Source organism: Calliphora vicina, chromosome 3 (genome assembly GCF_958450345.1).
Source record: "Calliphora vicina chromosome 3, idCalVici1.1, whole genome shotgun sequence".
Classification (NCBI taxonomy): Eukaryota; Metazoa; Arthropoda; class Insecta; order Diptera; family Calliphoridae; genus Calliphora; species Calliphora vicina.
This window is the reverse complement of record NC_088782.1, coordinates 71298803-71319932: the sequence shown is the minus strand read 5'-3', so window position 1 is coordinate 71319932 and position 21130 is coordinate 71298803. Positions and strand designations below refer to the sequence as shown.

The 21130-nt window shown below is 33.3% G+C and overlaps 1 protein-coding gene across 8 annotated transcripts in view; it reads right to left on the bottom strand.

Annotated features, from left to right (window-relative positions):
• Positions 1–21130, bottom strand: part of Hipk (Homeodomain interacting protein kinase) — a 182893-nt gene that overhangs the window by 11977 nt on the left and 149786 nt on the right. For 3 of the 8 annotated variants that reach the window (XM_065502853.1, XM_065502854.1, XM_065502852.1), the window contains exons 3-14: positions 10696–11078; positions 10318–10638; positions 10146–10246; positions 9873–10082; positions 9369–9809; positions 8970–9273; positions 5899–6179; positions 5421–5671; positions 4699–5304; positions 2768–3019; positions 816–2410; positions 98–259 (exon numbers count right to left, since the gene is read on the bottom strand). In XM_065502853.1, the coding sequence (XP_065358925.1) occupies positions 119–259; positions 816–2410; positions 2768–3019; positions 4699–5304; positions 5421–5671; positions 5899–6179; positions 8970–9273; positions 9369–9809; positions 9873–10082; positions 10146–10246; positions 10318–10638; positions 10696–11078 (4886 nt within the window). In that variant the 3' untranslated portion in view covers positions 98–118. Of the gene's footprint in view, positions 1–97; positions 260–815; positions 2411–2767; positions 3020–4698; positions 5305–5420; positions 5672–5898; positions 6180–8969; positions 9274–9368; positions 9810–9872; positions 10083–10145; positions 10247–10317; positions 10639–10695; positions 11079–11184; positions 11291–21130 lie in introns of those variants that run through there. The other 5 variants (XM_065502857.1, XM_065502855.1, XM_065502858.1 and 2 more) reach the window with 5 other exon arrangements.

The window sequence follows — 21130 nt, the reverse complement described above, 5'->3', positions numbered from 1 at the left end:
TATTAATAAATTACTTATCAGTTCCCTTAAGGGGAACAATCAATCATTTATATTTGTTAAAGATTATGTTGGTTTGCTTTTTATCGCTTTGACTCACTCGTTATGTTTAAATCAGTGTTTATTCGCCCCCATACCATATATTTGTCGGTGCGTAATGTGCATGTTTGCTGGCGGCTACCTGGGCTGGACTTAGGGGACCAAATTGGCTGTACTGCGTTGGAAATTGTATGTGAGCGGGCAATGGATGGGATGGTATAACCTAAAGGTAGGTTTTACAAGTATGTTTTTATTTTTTTTAATTTTGTTTCTTTTTTTAATAGGAAATTGGCTTAAATATAAAATGTTTATTAATATCAAGAATGAGTGGTTAAAAATTTGTTTAAAAATCAATAATATTTGTGAAATAGTTTTGTTTAATGAATGATTTATAATTTATTAATGTAGCTAAACCCATTTTACTATGTCATCAATTAAATATTTTAATTTATAACGAAATTAACAATGGTTCTGTTAAGTGATAATTTTACATTGTGGAATGATTTGCTAAATTTCCAGTTAAATTTGAATTTAACATTGTAAAAAGGGCCGTAAATCTAATAAAGTATTTGCCCTAAAACACATAAAATATTAACAATGTTCCCTTACTTATCAGACTTGGAGGTTTCAAGACAGAATAAATAAAAACATGATAAATAAAGAATATGTTGTGGTAAATTCAATCTTAAAACTGGAATTCTGACCAAGTTGTATAGTATTGAAGAACACAGGAATTAAAATTATTAAGACATTTGATAATCAGACAAACGATAACTTACCTGACGACTTGAACTATTGTGAGCCGGTGGCGGTGCTACAACTGCACGATTGTATGTGTAAGTTGGTGCAGCTTGCGAAACAAAGACAGTGGGACGTCGATACATGTCATTCTGTACGGCAGCAGCGTAAATATCTTGTTGCAGCATGGCTGCCGCAGCAACAGCTGAAGAGGGTGAATTACCCATGGGCGTTGTTGTGTTGGTCTGGTGTTGAGATTGTGATGTGGGTTGTTGCTGTTGCAACTGAGAGGTATGAGATGGTTGACGATATATTTGAGGAGGACCCCAAGATGGTGGTCCCACTGAGGCAGCAGCCGATGAAGAGGACGACGAGGAGCTCTTCGAGTGCGCCATGGGTGGATGCACGTTGCCCGAAGTGCCAGATGAGGCTGGTTGCTGGACATAACCACCGGATGAGGAGGGGGCCACTGAGGGTGCCTCACGTTTGTGCAGTGCTAGTGGTGGCGCCTGTTGTTGAGAGCCACCAGACGATGCCGCCCACGAAGAGCGCTTGCTGTCAACATGTTGAGGCTGCTGTTGCTGTTGTTGTGAGGGATAGTCGTAGAATTCGGTTGGTTCCTGCTTAGTGGGTAAGTGCGGTAAACTGGATGATGTCTGTGAGCTGCTGTTGGTGCTCGAGTGAGATGATGGCATGTAGCATTCATTTTGGGCCATGGCTAAAATTCGTTTCTTCTGCGATTGCCCCGGTTCGTATTTGACACTTGGCTGGGGATATGCCTGAGCCTGTTGTTGTTGCTGCTGTTGTTGGTGATGTTGCTTAGGACTATTGCTGGCTGCATGAGTGGCATTACTGCGCCGTCGCATTTCGTCATGATCATTATCACCTACGGTAACGCATGGTATTACTAGTTGTACATGTTTTGAACGGTGATGGATAATAGAATTAGATGAATTATTGGATGAAGATGATGATGTGGCGGTCATGTTATTGGTGGAGGAGGAGGAGTTTGGATTGTTTTGAGTGTGATTATTGTGATTATGTGAGGATGTGGCAAATAGATTAGAGGATATAGAAAAATTTGTATTAGAGGAGGAATGAGGAGCAGATGGGCCAATAGATGATGAAGAGGAGGAGGAGGAAGCAACAATATTATGATTGCTACTACTACCACCACCACCACCACCATACAAAAGATTTGAAGTTGAATGTTTGTGATGATGATGTTGTTGTTGTGGTTGTGGTTGTGAATTTTGACTATTATTGTGTGTTTGGTGGTGTTGGATGGAAGAAGTGGAAACAGATTTGGTATTGGAGGAGGAAGAGTGTAAAGTGCCACCACAAGATAATTGCTGATGTTTTTGTTCGTTATTCGAATGTAAGTGTTGCTGCTGCTGTTGCTGTTGTGGTTGTTGCTGATTTTGATTTGGATGATGGTGATTCTGTTGTTGTTGCTGCTGCTGATGTTGTTGCTGTTGCTGATTATGACAATTTGGATTTGGTATATCAATGAAATTGCCAAATCCAGTTCCATTTCCGGTTCCACTTCCGCCAACCATAAATTCATTGTTATTGTTACTATTACTGTTATTAGTAGTTGGTGTCATTGCTGACGATGACGATTTTATGGAGGACGCTATGGAGGCAGAAGAAAAATGATTTGTATTGTTCGTATTGGTATTTGTTGTATTATTGGTATTGGTGGTGGTAGTTGTGGTGATACTCATTGCCTTATTATTGCTACTACTACTAGTATTATTAGTTTTATTTAAATGTTGATCAAAGCCTGTCGTGCTAGCTGTATTATTAATATGATGACTATTGCTATTATGATTATGATTATTTATATTATTACTGTTATTCAAATTCATATTGCTACTGCTACTGCTATTTGTATTTGTATTATGATTATTGCTATTGCTATGGCTAGTGATATTGCTATTTGTATTTGTATTAGAGGATGATGATGAAGAGGAGGAGGAAGCATTATTACTTGAATTATTTTTCATAGCAGCAACACTGTGTTGTATTTGGTGTTGTTGCTGTTGCTGCTGCTGTTGTGGCTGTTGCTGATGTTGTTGTTGGTGTTGTGCTTGTGGCTGCTGTTGCTGTATCTGAGTTTGATTTTGATGCTGCGATGATGTATGATTTACATTCATCGTTTGCAATTGCTGTTGTTGTTGTTGTTGCTGCTGCTGATATTGTTGATATTTATTTGAATTTGAATTGGATGTTGCTGCAGTTGCTATTGACAATTTTTAAGAGGTAAAACAAATAAGAAATTGTACAAACTAATCGTGTGAAGCTAATTTAAAACAATGATAATATTGAAATTTTTGGAAAATGTAACACTTTTTTAGGCAAAATAAAAATGATATCAAGAACAAATCTATTTTGTGTAACACTCCTCTCCGATGTAAATAATCGCAAATTGAAAGTCAATATATTAAAAAACAACTTAAAAAATCCTGATCGATAAATAATGACAACGTACAATCTATAATGCCAATCAGCCCAATTCTTGTTTGTTGAGGTTCAATAGTCTTGTGACTTAATCTCGCATCGGCATTAGTGAGACATTAAATAAACTAAAAGGTCTTGCCCTAATATTTTGAATAAGTACATTTGCTTCAGCTTTCTGAATCATATATCAAACGGGCAACTTACGATTAAACTCACAATAAAGTTCTACTAAAAGTTCGATAAATTAAACTTTTATCAGAGCAATTTAGCTTTTTAGGAGTGTAGATTGAATAGAGGTATTGTGAGAAAACGCGTGATGAAAACGTGCTTGATCTGGTTATGTAAGATCGCCGAATGACAGTTCACAAAATGTGGCCTCTTATATGACGATAAAGATCGACAAATTGTTCTGTTTTTATGAGAGCAATAGCTTTAGCATTCTGATGCTAAATAATTTATGAACATTTTGATATGATTTAATTGAGATAATGGGAGCAAACGCATAATGAAAACGTTCATTATCTGCTTATGTATGATAGCAGATTGATAGATCTCTAAATTTCTGAGGCAGTAAACATTTCTACTGAACGAGTTTTGATAAAAATACATGGCGAATTTTTGAATTGATTCATGCCCACTAATATAAAATTGATTGGACTATATTCGAGAGACAGATTTTTTTTAGGTAAAAACAACTGATATATCCAGTTATTGGCCCAATTTTCTAGAATATTTGTAGATTTTTATCGAAAAGGGGAAATCAAGAACGGGCTTTTTATAAATATGTAATGGTTTTGTTTCTATATGATAATTGTAATACATTTCATTGTTTTTCTCATTATTTCTGACTAAAACCTTTAAATCTAACTAGGAACAGACCACATATTAGTATTGTTCAGCAGATAAAAACTGTATGTAAAATATTTTCATTAAAAACTCTTTTCAAAATGATTTGTAGTAATTTGTTAGAGCTTTTAATTACTGAGCAGATAATAAACTATAATAATATAAACACAACAACTATTGTCCACAAAAGAGAAGCTGAACTTAATCGGCAACAGCAAATAATTTTTGAAGAGATTTGAAACGAATAATACAGCAATTTTGTTAAAAGAATAATTCACAGTAATAAATTTTGTTTTGCATAAATTTAGAATACCACAGATAAACTATTTGCCACATCCAATTTGTTAGAAATAAAAATAATGACAATGAAATCAAAGACACAAACCAGCGCAGTAGATAAATGAAAAGCAAATAAGACATAAGTTCATAACAACTACTGAACTGATCATATCCACACTCAATATATAAAAAAATCTTTTAAAAATAAATTATTTAAAAAGAACTCTGGCCACTTTTTGCAATATCTTAAGGTTTTTCTTACAAAGAGATTCATTCCACACTTCACTCCTGGAATTTGCTAAGAGCCATAAAAATATAAGAATTTTAAAAATTTACCATATGTTTGTTGCTGCTGATGATGCATTTGTTGGGGCTGTTGCTGTTGCTGTGGCTGCTGCTGTTGTTGTTGAGTTTGACTTTGTTGATGTGAGTGACCATGTTGATGACCATTGTTACGACAACTCATCGATGAAGATGATGCCGAATGTTGCAACATTGATGATGTGGTTTGCGATTGAGCATGGGCCCTTTGTTTAACCGGTGCTATATTGTTAACAATAGTTGGTCCATCAGCACCCTCATCCTCACTGTCCGATATTGTTATAACGGCTGACGGTGATGGTGTATCGTGTATTGTGATAGTTTGTTGTTTAACAATAGCACCATGATGCTGTGGCGGTACTTGATGGCCATGTTGAGATTGAGAATGATGCGATGAAATATGATGCTGTCCACCAGAAGACGACGAAGAGGAGGAGTGATGGTGATAGCCACTGCCACTACCCGTCGATCCACTAACAGCTCCACAATTGTTAACAATATGATGGCTGCCACCGTTGCTACCATACACAGCATTGCTGCTAATAACATGCTGTTGATTCGAAGAGGAATTAGCGCCACCACTGTGATGATGGTGATGACTACCACTGGCATTGATGATGTCTGAGGGTGGCACAGAAAAAGTAACAAATAAAAAGAAAAGTAAGAAAAGGTTTATTTAGTTTCAATTAGATGATTATGTTTGCGAGAGTGTGTAATGCGAAGAGGAAAATACTCACTACTAGATGAAGCTGAAGTAACAATAGCACCGCCACTGGCACCACTTTGTCCATTATAACCGCCACCACCGCCACTGCTGACATAATTACAATTATGATGGTTGTTATGATATTGTGGTGAAACGTGAGATGTGCGATTATAACGTTGCTGATGAGGTGGCGAACTTTCTTTGACACGTTTCTTAACGGGTGACAGTTGTTGATTTTCTTTCTTGTCATGACGCGGCACACGATACGAATTGCCTTTGCTGCTAATGTTGTCATAGTTAGAAAGAGAAAGAAGTTTACATGTAATTTATTAAATGGGCTCAAAATTGATTTTCTGTTTTGTATAACAACAAGACAATTAATTAAGTATGGCGACGGTATAAGATGTATAATTAAATAAAGATAAAATAAATTCATAAAATGTATATCTACTTTGTAAAGGCTAAAATAGTTGTTATCATTAGATTCGTGAAATAATCTAAATACTTACACCAAATGATGGATAGGCGATTCCTTTTTGAGATCATTACGTGGTATATTCAAATGTTTTGGATAGATTTCTTCGACATTTAAGAAAGGTGCCGGATCGACAATTAAAGAGTGGGCTGGTGCCTGCTGCGGCCATGACGGTACCAATGCCATTTGACGTCCAGTTTGCGGCCAGGCTACACCACTCGCTTGCACTCGATTGGTTAATAACATACGCTGTCCGGAAGTTGGTTCAACCATTGAAACTGGTACGGGGACATTCACATATTGCTGTGGAGGTACCTGTGTTAAAAAAGTGAAGTTCTATTTAATTTACTTAGCTTGAATCATTATCACTAGGCTTATAATTTTTATTTCACAATAGAAGCTAAACACACAGATTAAATTTATTTGAACTTAATTATTTAAAAATATAATTAAAAAAATAAAGGAAACGAGTTAATATATTTTGAACTGCAAAAGTATTAAATGAGCAATTGAAAAAGTAACTGAAAAAGTTCTCCATAAGATACACCTCAATAGGATATATCTCAGTTTAAACTCTTGCTTTGTTTCTGATGTTGTAACAGATTCAGTGTTGTCTAGAGTTCTTTCTAGAAAAATTTACATAATTTTTAATTATTTGTGCTTTTTGTGAAACCTCGACTTGATCTTAATTATAGATAGCTCAATGGGGCACAAGTTACTGGACCAACTGGGACCATTGTATAAATGCATAAAATCGTGAGGGCTACGGGGGTAGGCAGAGTAACAGTTTCACGTGCCTTAAACAATACGTTGACGGCAGCAGTTCAGGAAACTGGACTAACCTTGTTGTTTTTGAGATCCTTGTTTGCACATTTCAATTAATGCTTGATGATCCTGTATCAGAATCTGATAGTAGACTATAAAGGTGACAAGCCAACTTCAACTATCTGTTTAACAACACATTATATATTGCATAGATCTCGCCATTGGTTGTAGCTGAAGAGTGAGGTCCATATTGGTGCGGCATCATTGAGAAGAGATCGAACAATTGCCTTATAAATATGTCCCTACTACCATCTCCTAGTTCTTGCCCCAAGAGGTGCCAGCTAGAGTTAGTTTCGGATTCTTACATTTTGGTTAATGTAGGTTGCATGTGAGGAAAAGTGAAGAAGGCTGTCAAAGACTACCCCTGAATTAGACCGAAATGTTATGAACCATCCTTACCTAATTGGTACAAGAGTTGATGAGATTTCGCAGTTGATAACCTCAATTAAATATAATATAAGATATTGGAACATTTTAGCTCTTATTTCTTTGATGTTCACACCTGATGAGAAAATAGTGCTGGAAGCAGGTTCAGATAGCCTTGCAAAATATATTTTGAAGAGGAATGGTGAAAGTACTCTTTCTTGTGGCTTGTCCATTATTATCTAGCTTTATTTGGATTTTTGGCCTCTGAACTAATATAGTTGGCCACTAAAATAGTTGGCAAACCAGCGTTTAACATCATTGGGAAGAGTAGAGTTCTTGATGTGCTGTATTAGATCGACCATGTCAGAGGCTTTGGATAAGTTCAAAACATCAACGATTATGTGGTGCTGCGGAAGGCTATCACTAGTTGACCAAGAAGTTGTGTATGGTATTCCAAATAACTAAATCAATTTTATATGAATTATTAGTTTCGACGATTTCCAATTGGAGATAAAATAAAAATTTCACTGGGAATGATGGAGTATGGCTATTCGACGAATTTATTTTTACAGTAGGTTTTCTTTAAAATACTTGTTCCAGAGGGGATCCAGTCATGTCGCAGCTAAAATATAATTGTATTGGGAACGAAAATCATTCAATCAATCAATCAATCGAATTTATTGAACTAGGCTTTATTTCGAACGTAGGCTAGAAGGAGACACACTCGACATGGCATTGAAATTTCATAGTACAACTTCGCATGCTCGTAACAAATTTATTTTACACACGGTCTAATACCACATGGTACTTGGGTGCAATCGTATCTAATAGTAACTAGTTAATTATTTTATAGTTAGACTTTTGAAATCTTATAACCCTTTTCTGGTAAAAATATCATATTTCTTGGAGATTGCGGCAGCCACTGGAAAATGTATCACCAAGGGCTACATTAAATCGCAGTTGAATTGATATGAATGTTTGTAGGTGAACATTTTCAAAATATTCTTGATGAGATGTACATAAATCAAAAACATTATAATATATTAATACATATTCCATTAATAAATTAAACAAAATATCAAAAAATTGCTACATTATTTCCACACCTTCTTTTTTAAGAGCAATTCGTTATTTTTTTCATTTATTTTTATTTAAATATATAATACATTTTGATACCTTTATTCAAAGTATACCAAGTAGTCCAACTCTCTATTTTATAAATTTACTCTCTCACATATACGGGTACTGTGTAAATTCAACACCCTTGTGAGAGAATTATACACATCTAAAGTCTCGAAATTTTAACTATAAATTGTCCAATAAATATAGTTTGAAACGCGTAAATTCACTAACACACATTATTTTATAATTTTTTTCAACACATTTAGCACTTTTTCTTTTCCGAAGCAAGTCCATTTCGCACAAACTAAAAAATATTTTTTTTATTAATTTTGACGTTTTATTTTGTTTGTGGTAGGTTTTAAAATATAGAACAGAGTTTCAATTTTTGGTATTGAAAATAGAACAAAATTTAAATAGATTAAAATTTAAACATTTTTTTAGAACTCTGTGTGTATGGTGAAAATTCAAAACGAACCAACACATATACATTTTTGTAACTAACACATATTTAGACTTAGGTACTTTTTCACTAACACATGTATAGAGTTAGGTACTGCTGTCAAAGAGTTGGACTACTTGTTATACTTTGCCTTTATTATTGAACATACTCTATATATTTGCTTAATTTTTATAATTAAATAAATCATCAGTCAGTTTTGTACAATTTTGTTTTTTTTTTTACATTTTAAATCAAAAGTTTAATTAACATCAATTGAAATTAATCTGTGTGTGTAGTTTCGATTATGAATAAAATGTTATTTTACGTGGCCTTTTACATAAACAAATACTTACTTGCAATGGTGGTTGCATTGTACTGCCAACGACGACATGTTTGGTGGGACTGGGCATTGCTTGATACGATGGTGGACATAAGATATTTGAAACCAATTGATGTTGGAACGTATCTGTACGACCCTGGGCGTACTGACGACCTACATTGCGTCCACCATAGATTTGATAAAGATTCTCATAAGCTAAAGGTCTTTCGCGTACCAGACGTTGCACTTGACTTGTCAATTGATTATTTATCGTAAATGTCATATTCTCTGTGGTACTGGGTACGAAATTCGTAACCAGTGTTGAAGTAGGTTGCACCCTAAATATATAAGAGAAACATTTATTTAATTGATTCTTTAAAAGTTTATTTTTAAAATAATCGAATTGAATAGTATATATTAATAAATTACTTACGGATGATAATCTCCCCGCCGGCATACTTCCATCATTTGTACGGATGCCTTTACATTGTTGCAGTACACATAATCCACCAAATGGGTGAGACGTGTAAATGAATGATTTAGAGCTTCGGCCGGTGTTAGACGTCTTTCCTGGTCAATGGTCAACATGCGCTTAAGCAAATCAATAAATTCTCTTCGATCAGTTTTTTCCGCCAACAATTGGCCACCCTCCAGATCTGTAGGCACATTCACCTGACCAATGTCATCCAAACAATTGAAAATATATTTACGCGCCTCTTTACTTTTCGTATTCGTTTCAGCCTCATATTCTTCTATGGTCTTTAAACGCCAAAATGGATAAGTTAAATCCGTATCACGATAAAAGAATTTCGAAGTCTTTGAAGCGCTACTTAGCATATGTTGCGTTGGTAAACCTTGTGTTTGTGATATGTATCTAAAGAAGCAAAGATAAAATCATGAAAAAAACAAAAGTTATTTTAATTAAAAAAAAAAATACCTGATTTGATCAAATTCCGATGATCCGGGATACAGGGGCCAACCCAAAAATAGTTCTGCCACTACACAGCCTAATGACCACATATCGATTGCTTCACAAAATGGTAGACCCAAAATAATTTCTGGTGCCCGATAGTAACGTGATTGTAAATATGTATTGCATACAGTCTTGCTGATATGTGAAGCACTACCAAAATCAATCACTTTAACTCTGTAACAATTAAAATACACATGAGGATCTGTAAATCAGTTTTTCATTTTACTGAAATTTTACCTGTAGGGTTGTCTTACTGGATCGACCAACATTATGTTTTCTGGCTTTAAATCAGCGTGTATTAAACCCAACTGTGAGAGTTTTAATAGTGCTGTTAAAACCTAAAATATAATTGAAATATAAAAAAGTTAATTATAGTATTTAGAGAAATTAACAACAAACAATAATATACCTGTTCCAATATCGGTCTTATATACTTCAGAGGTAATGGTGAGAATTTGTTTTGTTTCAAAAAATCATATAAATTTTGTTCGAGCATTTCAAAAACCAAACATGTATGGTTTTTGTGTTGAAAACACTCAAAGGCCCGCACAAAATTGAATTCATCGGCATTTTCTTGACTCAAGCGCGATAATATCGACACTTCAATTTGTCCCTGGCGTGCATATGACGGGTGATTTTTCAGAATCTTTATAGCAACAATTTCGGAGGTGCCTCGTTTCCAACATTTGACAACCTGGCCAAATGTGCCACGACCCAAAAATTCCAAAACCTTAAACAAATAAATGTGAATTAAATTTTTATGTTTTATTAATCGAACTAAACTTACCTCATACTCAGCTGACAAAGAATATAGAACCTCGTGTTGAACCAGTTGATAATCGCCATCGGCACCACTGCTGGAGCGTTTGCTGGGGGGCTGCGTGTTAGCGTGCCCCCCAGAGGTGGCAACTTTCGTGTGGGCCGTTTTGATGCCGTTACTGGGTACAATGGCCACTGAGGACGCCACGTTTGTGCTGCTGCTTATAACACCAACGCTAATTTCGTTGCCACCGCTTACACCGACACCAATTGCCGAAGACTCGTTGTTGGTTTTATTGCTGGCGCTGCCGTTGTTGAAATGACCTGAGCCACTATTGCCAGCAACAACTATTGCGGATGATGATGCTGCTGATGATGAATTGTATGAATCCAAGCAACCACAATCACACTCTGGCGAAAGAATAAAAACAAATACAAAAAAATAATCGATTAAAATTTTAATTTAAAAATCGTTATCACAAATAAAATAAAATCAATTAAATATTCACTTTTTCACCTTTATCATAATTTTTACCCATCTTATAAACATTTCTAAATAGATTTTGAAATAGCATTTTTGCACAAATTTCCAAAATTATTTCCACAATTTCACAAATATTTAGAGAAATGGCGCTGAACAAAAAATATATGTAAATTCAAAATCTACAATTTATTTCGAAACTAAGCGTCTTCAGCGTGGATACTTTTCGAATAAACTGCTTGGTTATAAAGAAAAATATTTTATTCAAAATAATAAATAAACGGGTGAAGTCGGCGCCGGTTTTTTATATGTTTTACAAGGAACTGAATGAACTCTTCAATGTAAAGGTGCAGAATTGTCGTAAATGTTTTTGGGATTGCTGAGTGTGTGTGTTAATATACATATTAACATTTTGCCGCCCGTGCAACCGAAATCACAAGAAACAGGAAAGAAATTTTTATTTGTAGGAAAGCACCAGTCTTTTTTTTTTGTTCTTTTAAATACATGAGTGCATCTTTTAAAAATTGTTTCTACAAGATTTTGTATTGCAGAATGGTGCTGATGTTGTTAAATTTATAAAAATATTTCCACAATTTAGAAAAAAACAATGAAACAACAAAGAGAACTGAGTCAAAAACAGCACAATGCGCGACTACGCACTTTGCTTTCTGCTACCGGTCAAAATATACATACTTATGTACTCGTATGTACAGATGGAACAGTATTTGCTACCACAATTAGTATGGGTTATTAAATAAAAGAATGAAATGTTTTGATAAGGATATGAAAGTACTTAGTGTATTTCAAAAAAAGAAATTTTGTGTGTCAAAACAGATATATAAAATTTTATTCGTTGACTGAGTTGTTCGATATCGAGGGAGCCTTTGCATAATATTAAGATTGAGGCCATTCAAGTTTAGTTAGTACTTAGGCTCAAAGATTTCTTGGTGAATTGAAGCATAATTCAAGCCTAGGGGATTTGAGTTTAATGTGAAAGTATATCAGAGGAAAGCCACAAGGGGTTTTATAACCTTATACTGTGGCTTCTGGCAATCAACGTTACTCTAATAACTTTGGAGACAAGAGGTCGGAAGAATGAAGACCCAGTATGAAAAATAGGATTTGCACATCGTTTATTTACTTGTAGTTGCGATGTCTGGTGGGGATGCTATGAGTTTGAATTGTTATTGGAAGGTTCACCGATTGAAGTTCCCAAAAATGGATCAGATAGTCTGTTTGAAAGGCGTGCTGTCTTCACAAATGAATCTAAGATAGGTACAGATGCTGGTTTTTTTCCTAAAGGAGACTGGTAGTCGTATGAGATTGGTAAGGAACTACCAGTGATCATTAGGGGAATCAGGTGTATTAATGACAGGAGAGTGTGAATTATAAGAGCTTTTGTTTCATTTTTCATACAAACATTTTGTAGAGTGTCACATGTGATAGGGATAAAACGTTATTTTTAAAATGTGTCATTAATGAGCGTCTCACCCCATTTTACGGTCAACATGTGGTGGCAAAATTTTAATCGACAGGTTCAGTGATCATCAGCCACGTACGATCATAGACAAAACACTGTGTGTTCACTGATCGGCTTATGGAGCTGTCTGAAACCTGATTACATCAAAAAAAAAAAAAATCATATGCATCGAGTGAACAAATTTTTGATAATAAACGGGTACGTCAAACAAGCGAAATTATCAATAATCTCCAAGTGGTAATGCTTCCACAGAAAATATCTTTGGTGAGGATTCATCAAGAGCTGCCCCAAGGGGTTACACGTAATTTTGTGTATAGTGCTGTTAAATTTTTTGAAGATACACATCAAGTGGTTGACTGTAGAAAATATGGTCGTCCGCGCTGGGTGCGGACACTCAGAGCTATTAAAACTTTTGAGAACCGAGTTCGACATTATTTGCTGCTACGAAAGCTGCAAATAATGTCGCGGCAAATTAATATAATAAAGGTATTACATTATATAAGACTCGGGACGTCGGGCATACAAGAGACATAAGGAAATCTAATTGCGATGTACTGAAGCAAAAATCAAGTACTGCTTCGACAGTACGCAAATTGCGTCCTTAGGAGAATTCCGTTTACAAATATGAAAATGTTCACAGTAGACGAGTCTTTCAACAAACAAAATGACAGAGTCTATGCTAAGTCATCTCGACAAGCATCGGATGTGGTTCTTAGAGTCCACCCTGCTACTGTGATGATATTGTGGGAAATGAAATATATGCGAAAAAGAAGTAAACAAAATAAGCAATTTTGTACCAATTTGATCTTTTGGAGAAAGTTGTGAATACAATAAACATCACGTTTACAACAATATATTTACGGAAAACTGATCTTATGAAAGTACTAGCTATATTTAAGTTCATTTTCTTTCAATCTTTCTAATACTATGGAGCCAATACTGTAATATTATGTGTTAAGAGATTGACTAGATGGCGAGAAGTTTGCATGACTTGCTAGGCCAGTTTGTTGACTAGCTGCTACAGAGATAATTTTTGTTTTTGTATTTAGCTTTGGTCTATTTTACATGGGTTGCAGCAGTACAACGAGTACGAAATACCAGGGATGGAAGACAACTCTCATATTCTTACATTCGGTGTAATTGTTTTTGTTGTGCTGCTTGCAAAGTTCTTTGTTATCAGTTTAATTGTCAGTCTGGTTCACAATTATTTCTGCTGCTTTTGTGTTGTTGTGCGCCAAGTTATTTGGGTTTTCTATGGCTGCACAGTGGGGCAAAATCAAAATATTTTGGAAATAAATCTATCTTTTCTAACGTGCAGTTACACACAAGCATAGCAGAGGAGTATTCGAGTTTATGTTAAGAAGACGGACCCCTTTTTTAGGGCACCCCAGAGGGATCCGTCTTCAAAATATAAATTCGAATACTCCTCCATTATGCATGTGTGCAATTTCATGATCGGATTGACATGAAATCCGCCAAATAGAAATGACAGATTTATTTCCAAAATATTTTGATTCTAGTCCACTGTGAGCTACTGGAAAAGCATGTGGATGTGGATTTTTCATTCTCTTTACCGATCACAAGAATACATTGAACTGTTTAGTATCTCATTTTATGAATACGTGCAACTATTGTCTATTGTGGAACTATTGTCTTTTGTTGTTGTTATTGTATGTATATGCTAAGCTAAATGCAACATATGTTCGTTCGAAGTTCAATTGTTGAAGCTAAAATTAATTATAATTTAGCAAATTCATATGCATGCAAGTGTGTATGAGGAGTATCATGTATTAAAATGTGCACAATTAATTAGTTAATTAGTGTGTGATAAAAATTTATATTGAATGTATTGACTGTGTAAAACAGAGAATCAAAATTATGAAATTAATTGAAATGGAAAATGAATTTGTATAGTGTTATTCAGCACATTTTGGTTCGATAGATACAAATTGGAAACAATAAAAATTAACACAACTGGTTTTGCTTTACTTCTATAATTTGAAAAAAAGTGCCACTGAAGCACACCGATTGTTCACTAAAGCTTATGGTGAATGTGTTCCATCGCCTTCAACGTGCGAGAGATGGTTTGTGCGGTTCAGAGGTGGTGATTTTGATACGGAAGTTAAAGATCGCCCACACCAGCCAAAAAAGTTTGAAGACCAAGAATTGGATGCATTACTCTGTAAAAATTGTTGTAAAACTCAACAAGAGCTTGCAAAATCATTGGGAGCTACTCTAGCAACAATTTTAAAACGTTTTCCAGCAGCAAGATTCATCCAAAACAAGGAAATTATTTACCATACGAATTGAAGCCTAGAGCCCTTGAACAACAATTCTGCGTTTCCGAAATGATGCTTAAACGCTGTAAAAGAAAATAATTTTTGCACTAAATCATTACTTGCCATGAAAAATGGATCCATTATAGGGTTCGCGGGAATATTTTTTTGTAAATTTTCGGGAAATGTTTGCCGGGAATTTTTTTTATAAATTTTTTTCTTAAAGTTACTATATTCAGATTCGTTGCGAAGGCCAAATTTGTTGCTAATTGAATTATTTTATTATATCCATAGATTTTTTCGGTTCTAGCAACAGATAGTTGGCAAAGAAGCATTACAGTTGAAATAACCGAATTTTGTTCACTCAACTCCAGCCAAAGTATAAAAATTCGATCATTAAAAAATAAATAATTAATGTGTCTAACATTACAACTTTTTAGGATATTCATTAGGGTGCTCCCTTCGTTTAAAAAATTAAAACTCTCACCCACTGTAAAAAAAAATTCAGACCAGCTGGACTATAAGTTTATTCTACAAAAATTATCTACTCAATATTCCCTTTCAGAATTATAGGGTCGCTATTCTGTTCCAATCAAAAAGTATCAATTTGTTGGACAGTGAAATTTCTTAAACGTATATTTTGAAGTCTCTCAGCGGGAGCTAGGTTTTGATTTTAGACCCATAGTTACTTGGGGACATTTTCTTAGAACTTTTCGTATATTACGTTTTAGCTATACGCCTGTTGACCAAAAGATTTGCCCACCCTAATAATCATATTTAGAGAAAATAATAATCACCCCTATCGGCAATAACAAGTGAAATTTATGTTCCCATAAAATATCCATTTCCCTCGAAGGGAAAATTGCTATCGTGATATTCCCCTGAACTTTTCATTCACAATAGTTGATTTTGTTCGTAACAGCTGTTAATTGTTTACAAAATTCCATCTAAAAATTTCGCAACATGGGGAATTTTTTCACGTGAACAAAGTTGATGAACGAAAAATGGAAAAAGGGAACATATTTCATGTGAAATATTGATTCGTGATAGGGGTGATTGTTTACAAAATTCCATCTAAAAATTTCACAACATGCGTAATTTTTTCACGTGAACAAAGTTGATGAACGAAAAATGGGAACATATTTTATGTGAAATATTGATTCGAGATAGGGATGAATAATAGTGGTTTACATTTGTTTATTTACAATCTGAGTATACAAATTTTTTAATTAAACAATCGAAATTATTGATAATTTTTCAGATTTTTGGTAATATATATTGAAGTTCCTACGATTTATATATAAAACTAAGTTTATAAAAATCAACTATTTGCAAAGATAAGCTTAAAAACTTTTCTGAAGTATATTTATAATTCTTCGAAATATAAGACAATTTATACTAAATGTACATATATATTATCTCGAGATCCCCTCATGGTCCCACTAGAAATGTTGTATGTATTAATGTCCAAACAATGGTTTAGCAAATGGAAGATGTCTTTTTTGAGATATCTTTTAGTTCAATATAATCAAAAGAAAAGAATTTTAAGGAAAATATATTGGAACTAGGATATTTTACCATTACTATGAGACTAATATTTTAATAATTGGATAAGCGATTAGATATTTATATCGATTGAAACTGCACAATTTTACACCATTTTTATATAAAATTTTAACTTTAAACCCCGATAGCATACAAACCAAAACGAATTTAAAAGTTTTTGAGAAACTTCTAATGTATTACCAGTTGTCTTAGTTTCCTCCCATACATAATATTCATTTCATTTAAGCTTTTATTTCAAGTTCACACACAAAATTAATTTTTGTTTTTGCTTTGACGTAACTAATTTGTCAATTTGCAATTGGAAACCGTTGACAAAATGTAAATTAATATTTTGTTTTCTATGAAATGCAAACAACTTTGTATGTGTGTCTGTCTCTAACATGATTATTACATACATTATTTAAATATGCGTAAAATACATTCTAAGAAATTTGATTAAATTAAGTCAGTAACATGCTAAAATATGTGACACTAAAATTAAAGTAATATTTCGAGAGTTGAAAAGTTTAAAAAATCGGTGTAGATACTTGTATATCAAATCCAAAATCAGCTTTTAAACACGCCTATCCGGGATAATGTCATTATGTTAATCCTAATATATCAATTCAATACTTCACGGACATTTTTGCGGGTTTAAAATTTTATTAAGGTTAAAATTACCAAAATTGTATCACTTAAAGCTAAGTGCTTTTAATAGAATTTCGTTAACTGTACGCGCAAATTTCAAACCCTTTTCATACGTTCTATTTGTTTTGAAATAAATATTGTGCAAAGAATGTAAGTCAGTGGTGCGAATGGTTATACAAATGAATTAATGACTGAATGAACTAAGCGGAATATTAGTGTATGTGACAATGGCATGTAATTTATATTAAATACAATCAATGACTGAAAATATGGCAAATAATTTGCAAGCTAAATATAACTTATTTTGGGTAAATAATTGAATATGATCGATTATGCTAGGATATCTATATATATTGGGGTATTGGCTACCACTTTCACTTGGAAATATGGAGTTTCTGACCGTAACCTTTTTCAGAACGATTTGACATTTGATTAAATGTGTTGCTTACAATGTCACAAACAAAAAACTATGTCGAGTTGTTTATGGAAAAATGTATTTGAAAAACAAGTACACTAATCTAGATTTTTAATTATTTGTATAAAATTTTTGGTTTTTTAGCTTTGAATTTTTCAAATGAATTCATAGTTTAATTTCATTTATTTAACTGTACTGAATCTTATATATCCACCAATTATTGTGCGTCTGATTCACCCGATTTCTATTACTAGAAAATATCAGTGGTAAATTATACATTGCCAGAGGATAATGGACTTTCCGAATGTGGGCCTTATATAGGAGCTATGTATAATTATAAATCGATAGTCATAATGTATTTTGGTTCGAAATTGATATTTATAAAATATTTATGTAGGGATACTTATATTGGAGATATGATAAATTATGGGTCGATCTTCTCCATTATTTATGTAGAATTTCAACCGGCTAAATATATTTTTAAGAGATTTATACGCATTTAAGTAGTTTTGGGAAGTTGACTGGTGGCTACTATCATCAAATCTGAACCGATCGAAACAAAATTTCGGTTCGCGATTTCTTTTTACATAGAACTCATGTTTGCAGAATTTCGTATGGATAATGTTAATCTATATGCATTTATGTACCATAGAGCCTTATTCCGGAAGAAAATTAATATTGAGACTGGGATAAATCATGGACCGATTCTTATCATTTTCAACATGACATGTCCTCTTATCAAAAGAATAATTTGTGCAATATATTTGAAGAAAATAACAAAACTTTTTTGAAAAATATCAACTTTTTCAGAAGTTGTGTCATATTTTGGTCCAAAACTCGGGTTCTACTTGACCGATTTTGCCCATTTTCAATCAATACTAGTTTATAAAAATACAAATAACGTGACATTTATAAACTAAATAATTGAATACAAAAATTTGTATTTTCATAATTTCAAATTATGTATAGAATAGCAGTAATGGTATTTGCGATTGAATCGGTAAATGCAATTGCAGTTATTTCTGTGACGCACATTGGGTCAGAATCAAAATTTTTTGAAAATAAATCTGGCATTTCTAAACGGCTGGTCCAATCGGGATTAAATTTGACGTGGGCATATCCAAGGAGTATTCGAGTTTAAGTTTTTCAAAAAGGTCCCTACAAATGCTCCATACATTCTGTATTTCATAGATGGGCACTTTGCAGTACCAGTACTTTTTCAGTATATATTTATTTTTACTGATTACTGGAAAAAATTTCAGTATTCAGTAAATTTTACTGATTACTGGAAAAAAATCAGTAAAATTTACTGAATACTGAAAAAAAAATTCAGTATTCAGTAAATTTTACTGATTACTGAATTGATTTTCCGTAATCAGTAAATTTTACTCAATACTGATTTTTTTTTCAGTAATCAGTAAAAATTTACTGATAATGAAAATTATATTTCATTACCAGTAAGAATTTACTGATTACTGAAATGCTTACTGCAGTAAAAAAGTAATGCAGTATGCCCATTAGGGTGGCCCTTAATAAACGAAAGTTGGATTTTGGCCATTCTCACCCCCCACTTTGGCGAACATTAGTAAAAAAATCATCCTGAAAAAATTTTAAATCGGTTGGGGTTAAGACGTGCCACAAGCCCTCTGAAGTTTTGATATGCATTTACAAGGGCAAAAAATGCATTTTTTCAGTTTTTGTAAAAATGTTCCCATTAAAAAATTACTTTTGTAATTTAATTTAAAAGAATCGAAATGTGTACGTAATTGTAGTTCTAATGAGACATAAAAAACAGAAATTGGTCAAAAAATGTTAAAGTTATTAAAAATTCGCCAGGCCATTAACGTGTCTCAGGCCACTACAACAAGAAATGTAGGAACAAAATTAACATATTTTGAGAAATATTAAAATAAAAGCTCATTTTTACTTAAAATATGTCCATATTTACTTGTATATGAGTTTTTGTCTTTGTAGGATACCGTTAACCTATTCTTAGGTATGAACAAAAAAATAAATTTTTTAATGGCAGTTTCAAAACTCCATTTTCAAATTTTTAAAAATTTTGTTAAACAAATTTCAGAATTTTTTGATCATCTTATTGGGATTTATTAAGAATATAATAGGGAATAAAAATGTGAAAAAATTATGAAAATATCTCTTATAGTTTTTCCGTACCTGCGATTTAAATTTTGAAATTTTCGAGAAAAACCAATTATTTGGCAAATTTTTAGGCCAATGAGCTCTTATCCCCAACCGATTTACCTAAAATTTTTTCAGGATGATTTTTTTACTAATGTTCGCCAAACTGGAGGGTGAGAATGGCCAAAATCCAACTTTCGTTTATTAAGGGCCACCCTAATGCCCATGTATGCTGTATTTATGGTAAATATTTTGTTAAACATCATTTTTTTTTTTTTAACATAATTGTTGATGAAAATATAAAAATTTGGTGAAAAACATTTATTGGGAGAAAAAACAAGTAAGAGAGCTATATTCGGCTGTGCCGAATCTTATATACCCTTCACCAAATTATACTTCAAAATACAAATTTTAAATATTTTTAGGTAAACAAAAAATATTAAAAAAATATTTTTTCCGATTTTGACTCATTGTATGTCCATCTTACTATGGTCTTATATACGTCGTTGCAAAGGTCTTTGAAATATCTATCATTAGATATCCATATTGTCTATATTAATGACATAGTAATCCAGATATAGGTCAAAAATAGAGGTTGTCCTGTTTTTTTCCTCATATCTCAGCCATTTGTGGACCGATTTTGCTGATTTCAACTAGGAAACTTCTCGAAAGCATGTCTGACAGAATTATTGAAGATTTGGATTCCGAAGATATCTGGGGTCTTCAGAAAATTGATTTCAACAGACAGACGGGCAGACAGACATGGCTTAATTGACTCCGCTATCTATAAGGATCCAGAAAAATTATATTGTGGAAATTACAAACGGAATGACAAACTTATAATATTCTTCTCACTTCTCTCCTTATTCCGATTTTGACCCATTGTAGGTCCGAATTGCGTTATAGACGTGTTTGAACTGCCTATCATTTGATATCCATGTTGTCTATGTACATATCTTAGTAATCAAGATATAGGTCAAAAATAGGTATACAAAATCAGGATATTTGTGGTCCGAATTTCCCAATTTTTAATAGCAATAGTACCAGGACTATATCCTATATGCTGATGTATGCATGTTTGTAAGTTGTTTGGGGGCTTCAGGGGTCGCAAATAAAAAATGTGGAAATTAAAAAATTACATATGATGAAGGGTATACATAAAAGTATTATCATAAATATTTATGTAATTTATGAAAAAAATCTATTTAAAACGGTATTATTGTTCTGTTAGATCTATTTGCAAGGGAATGGAGAAATGGCTAACTATTTTGCAGTTGCGTGTAAACATAAATGTGTATACGAATAGCAGATATACATACATATGTATATTGTCATGCCAACAATTGACGCATTTGCAATTTCTTTTCTGTTTTTATCTTTATGCCTTTGCCGTTATATCTTTTATATAATATCATTTGCACATTTACACATACATATGTACATAAATAGATAAATAAATGTATCTATTTACAACTAATC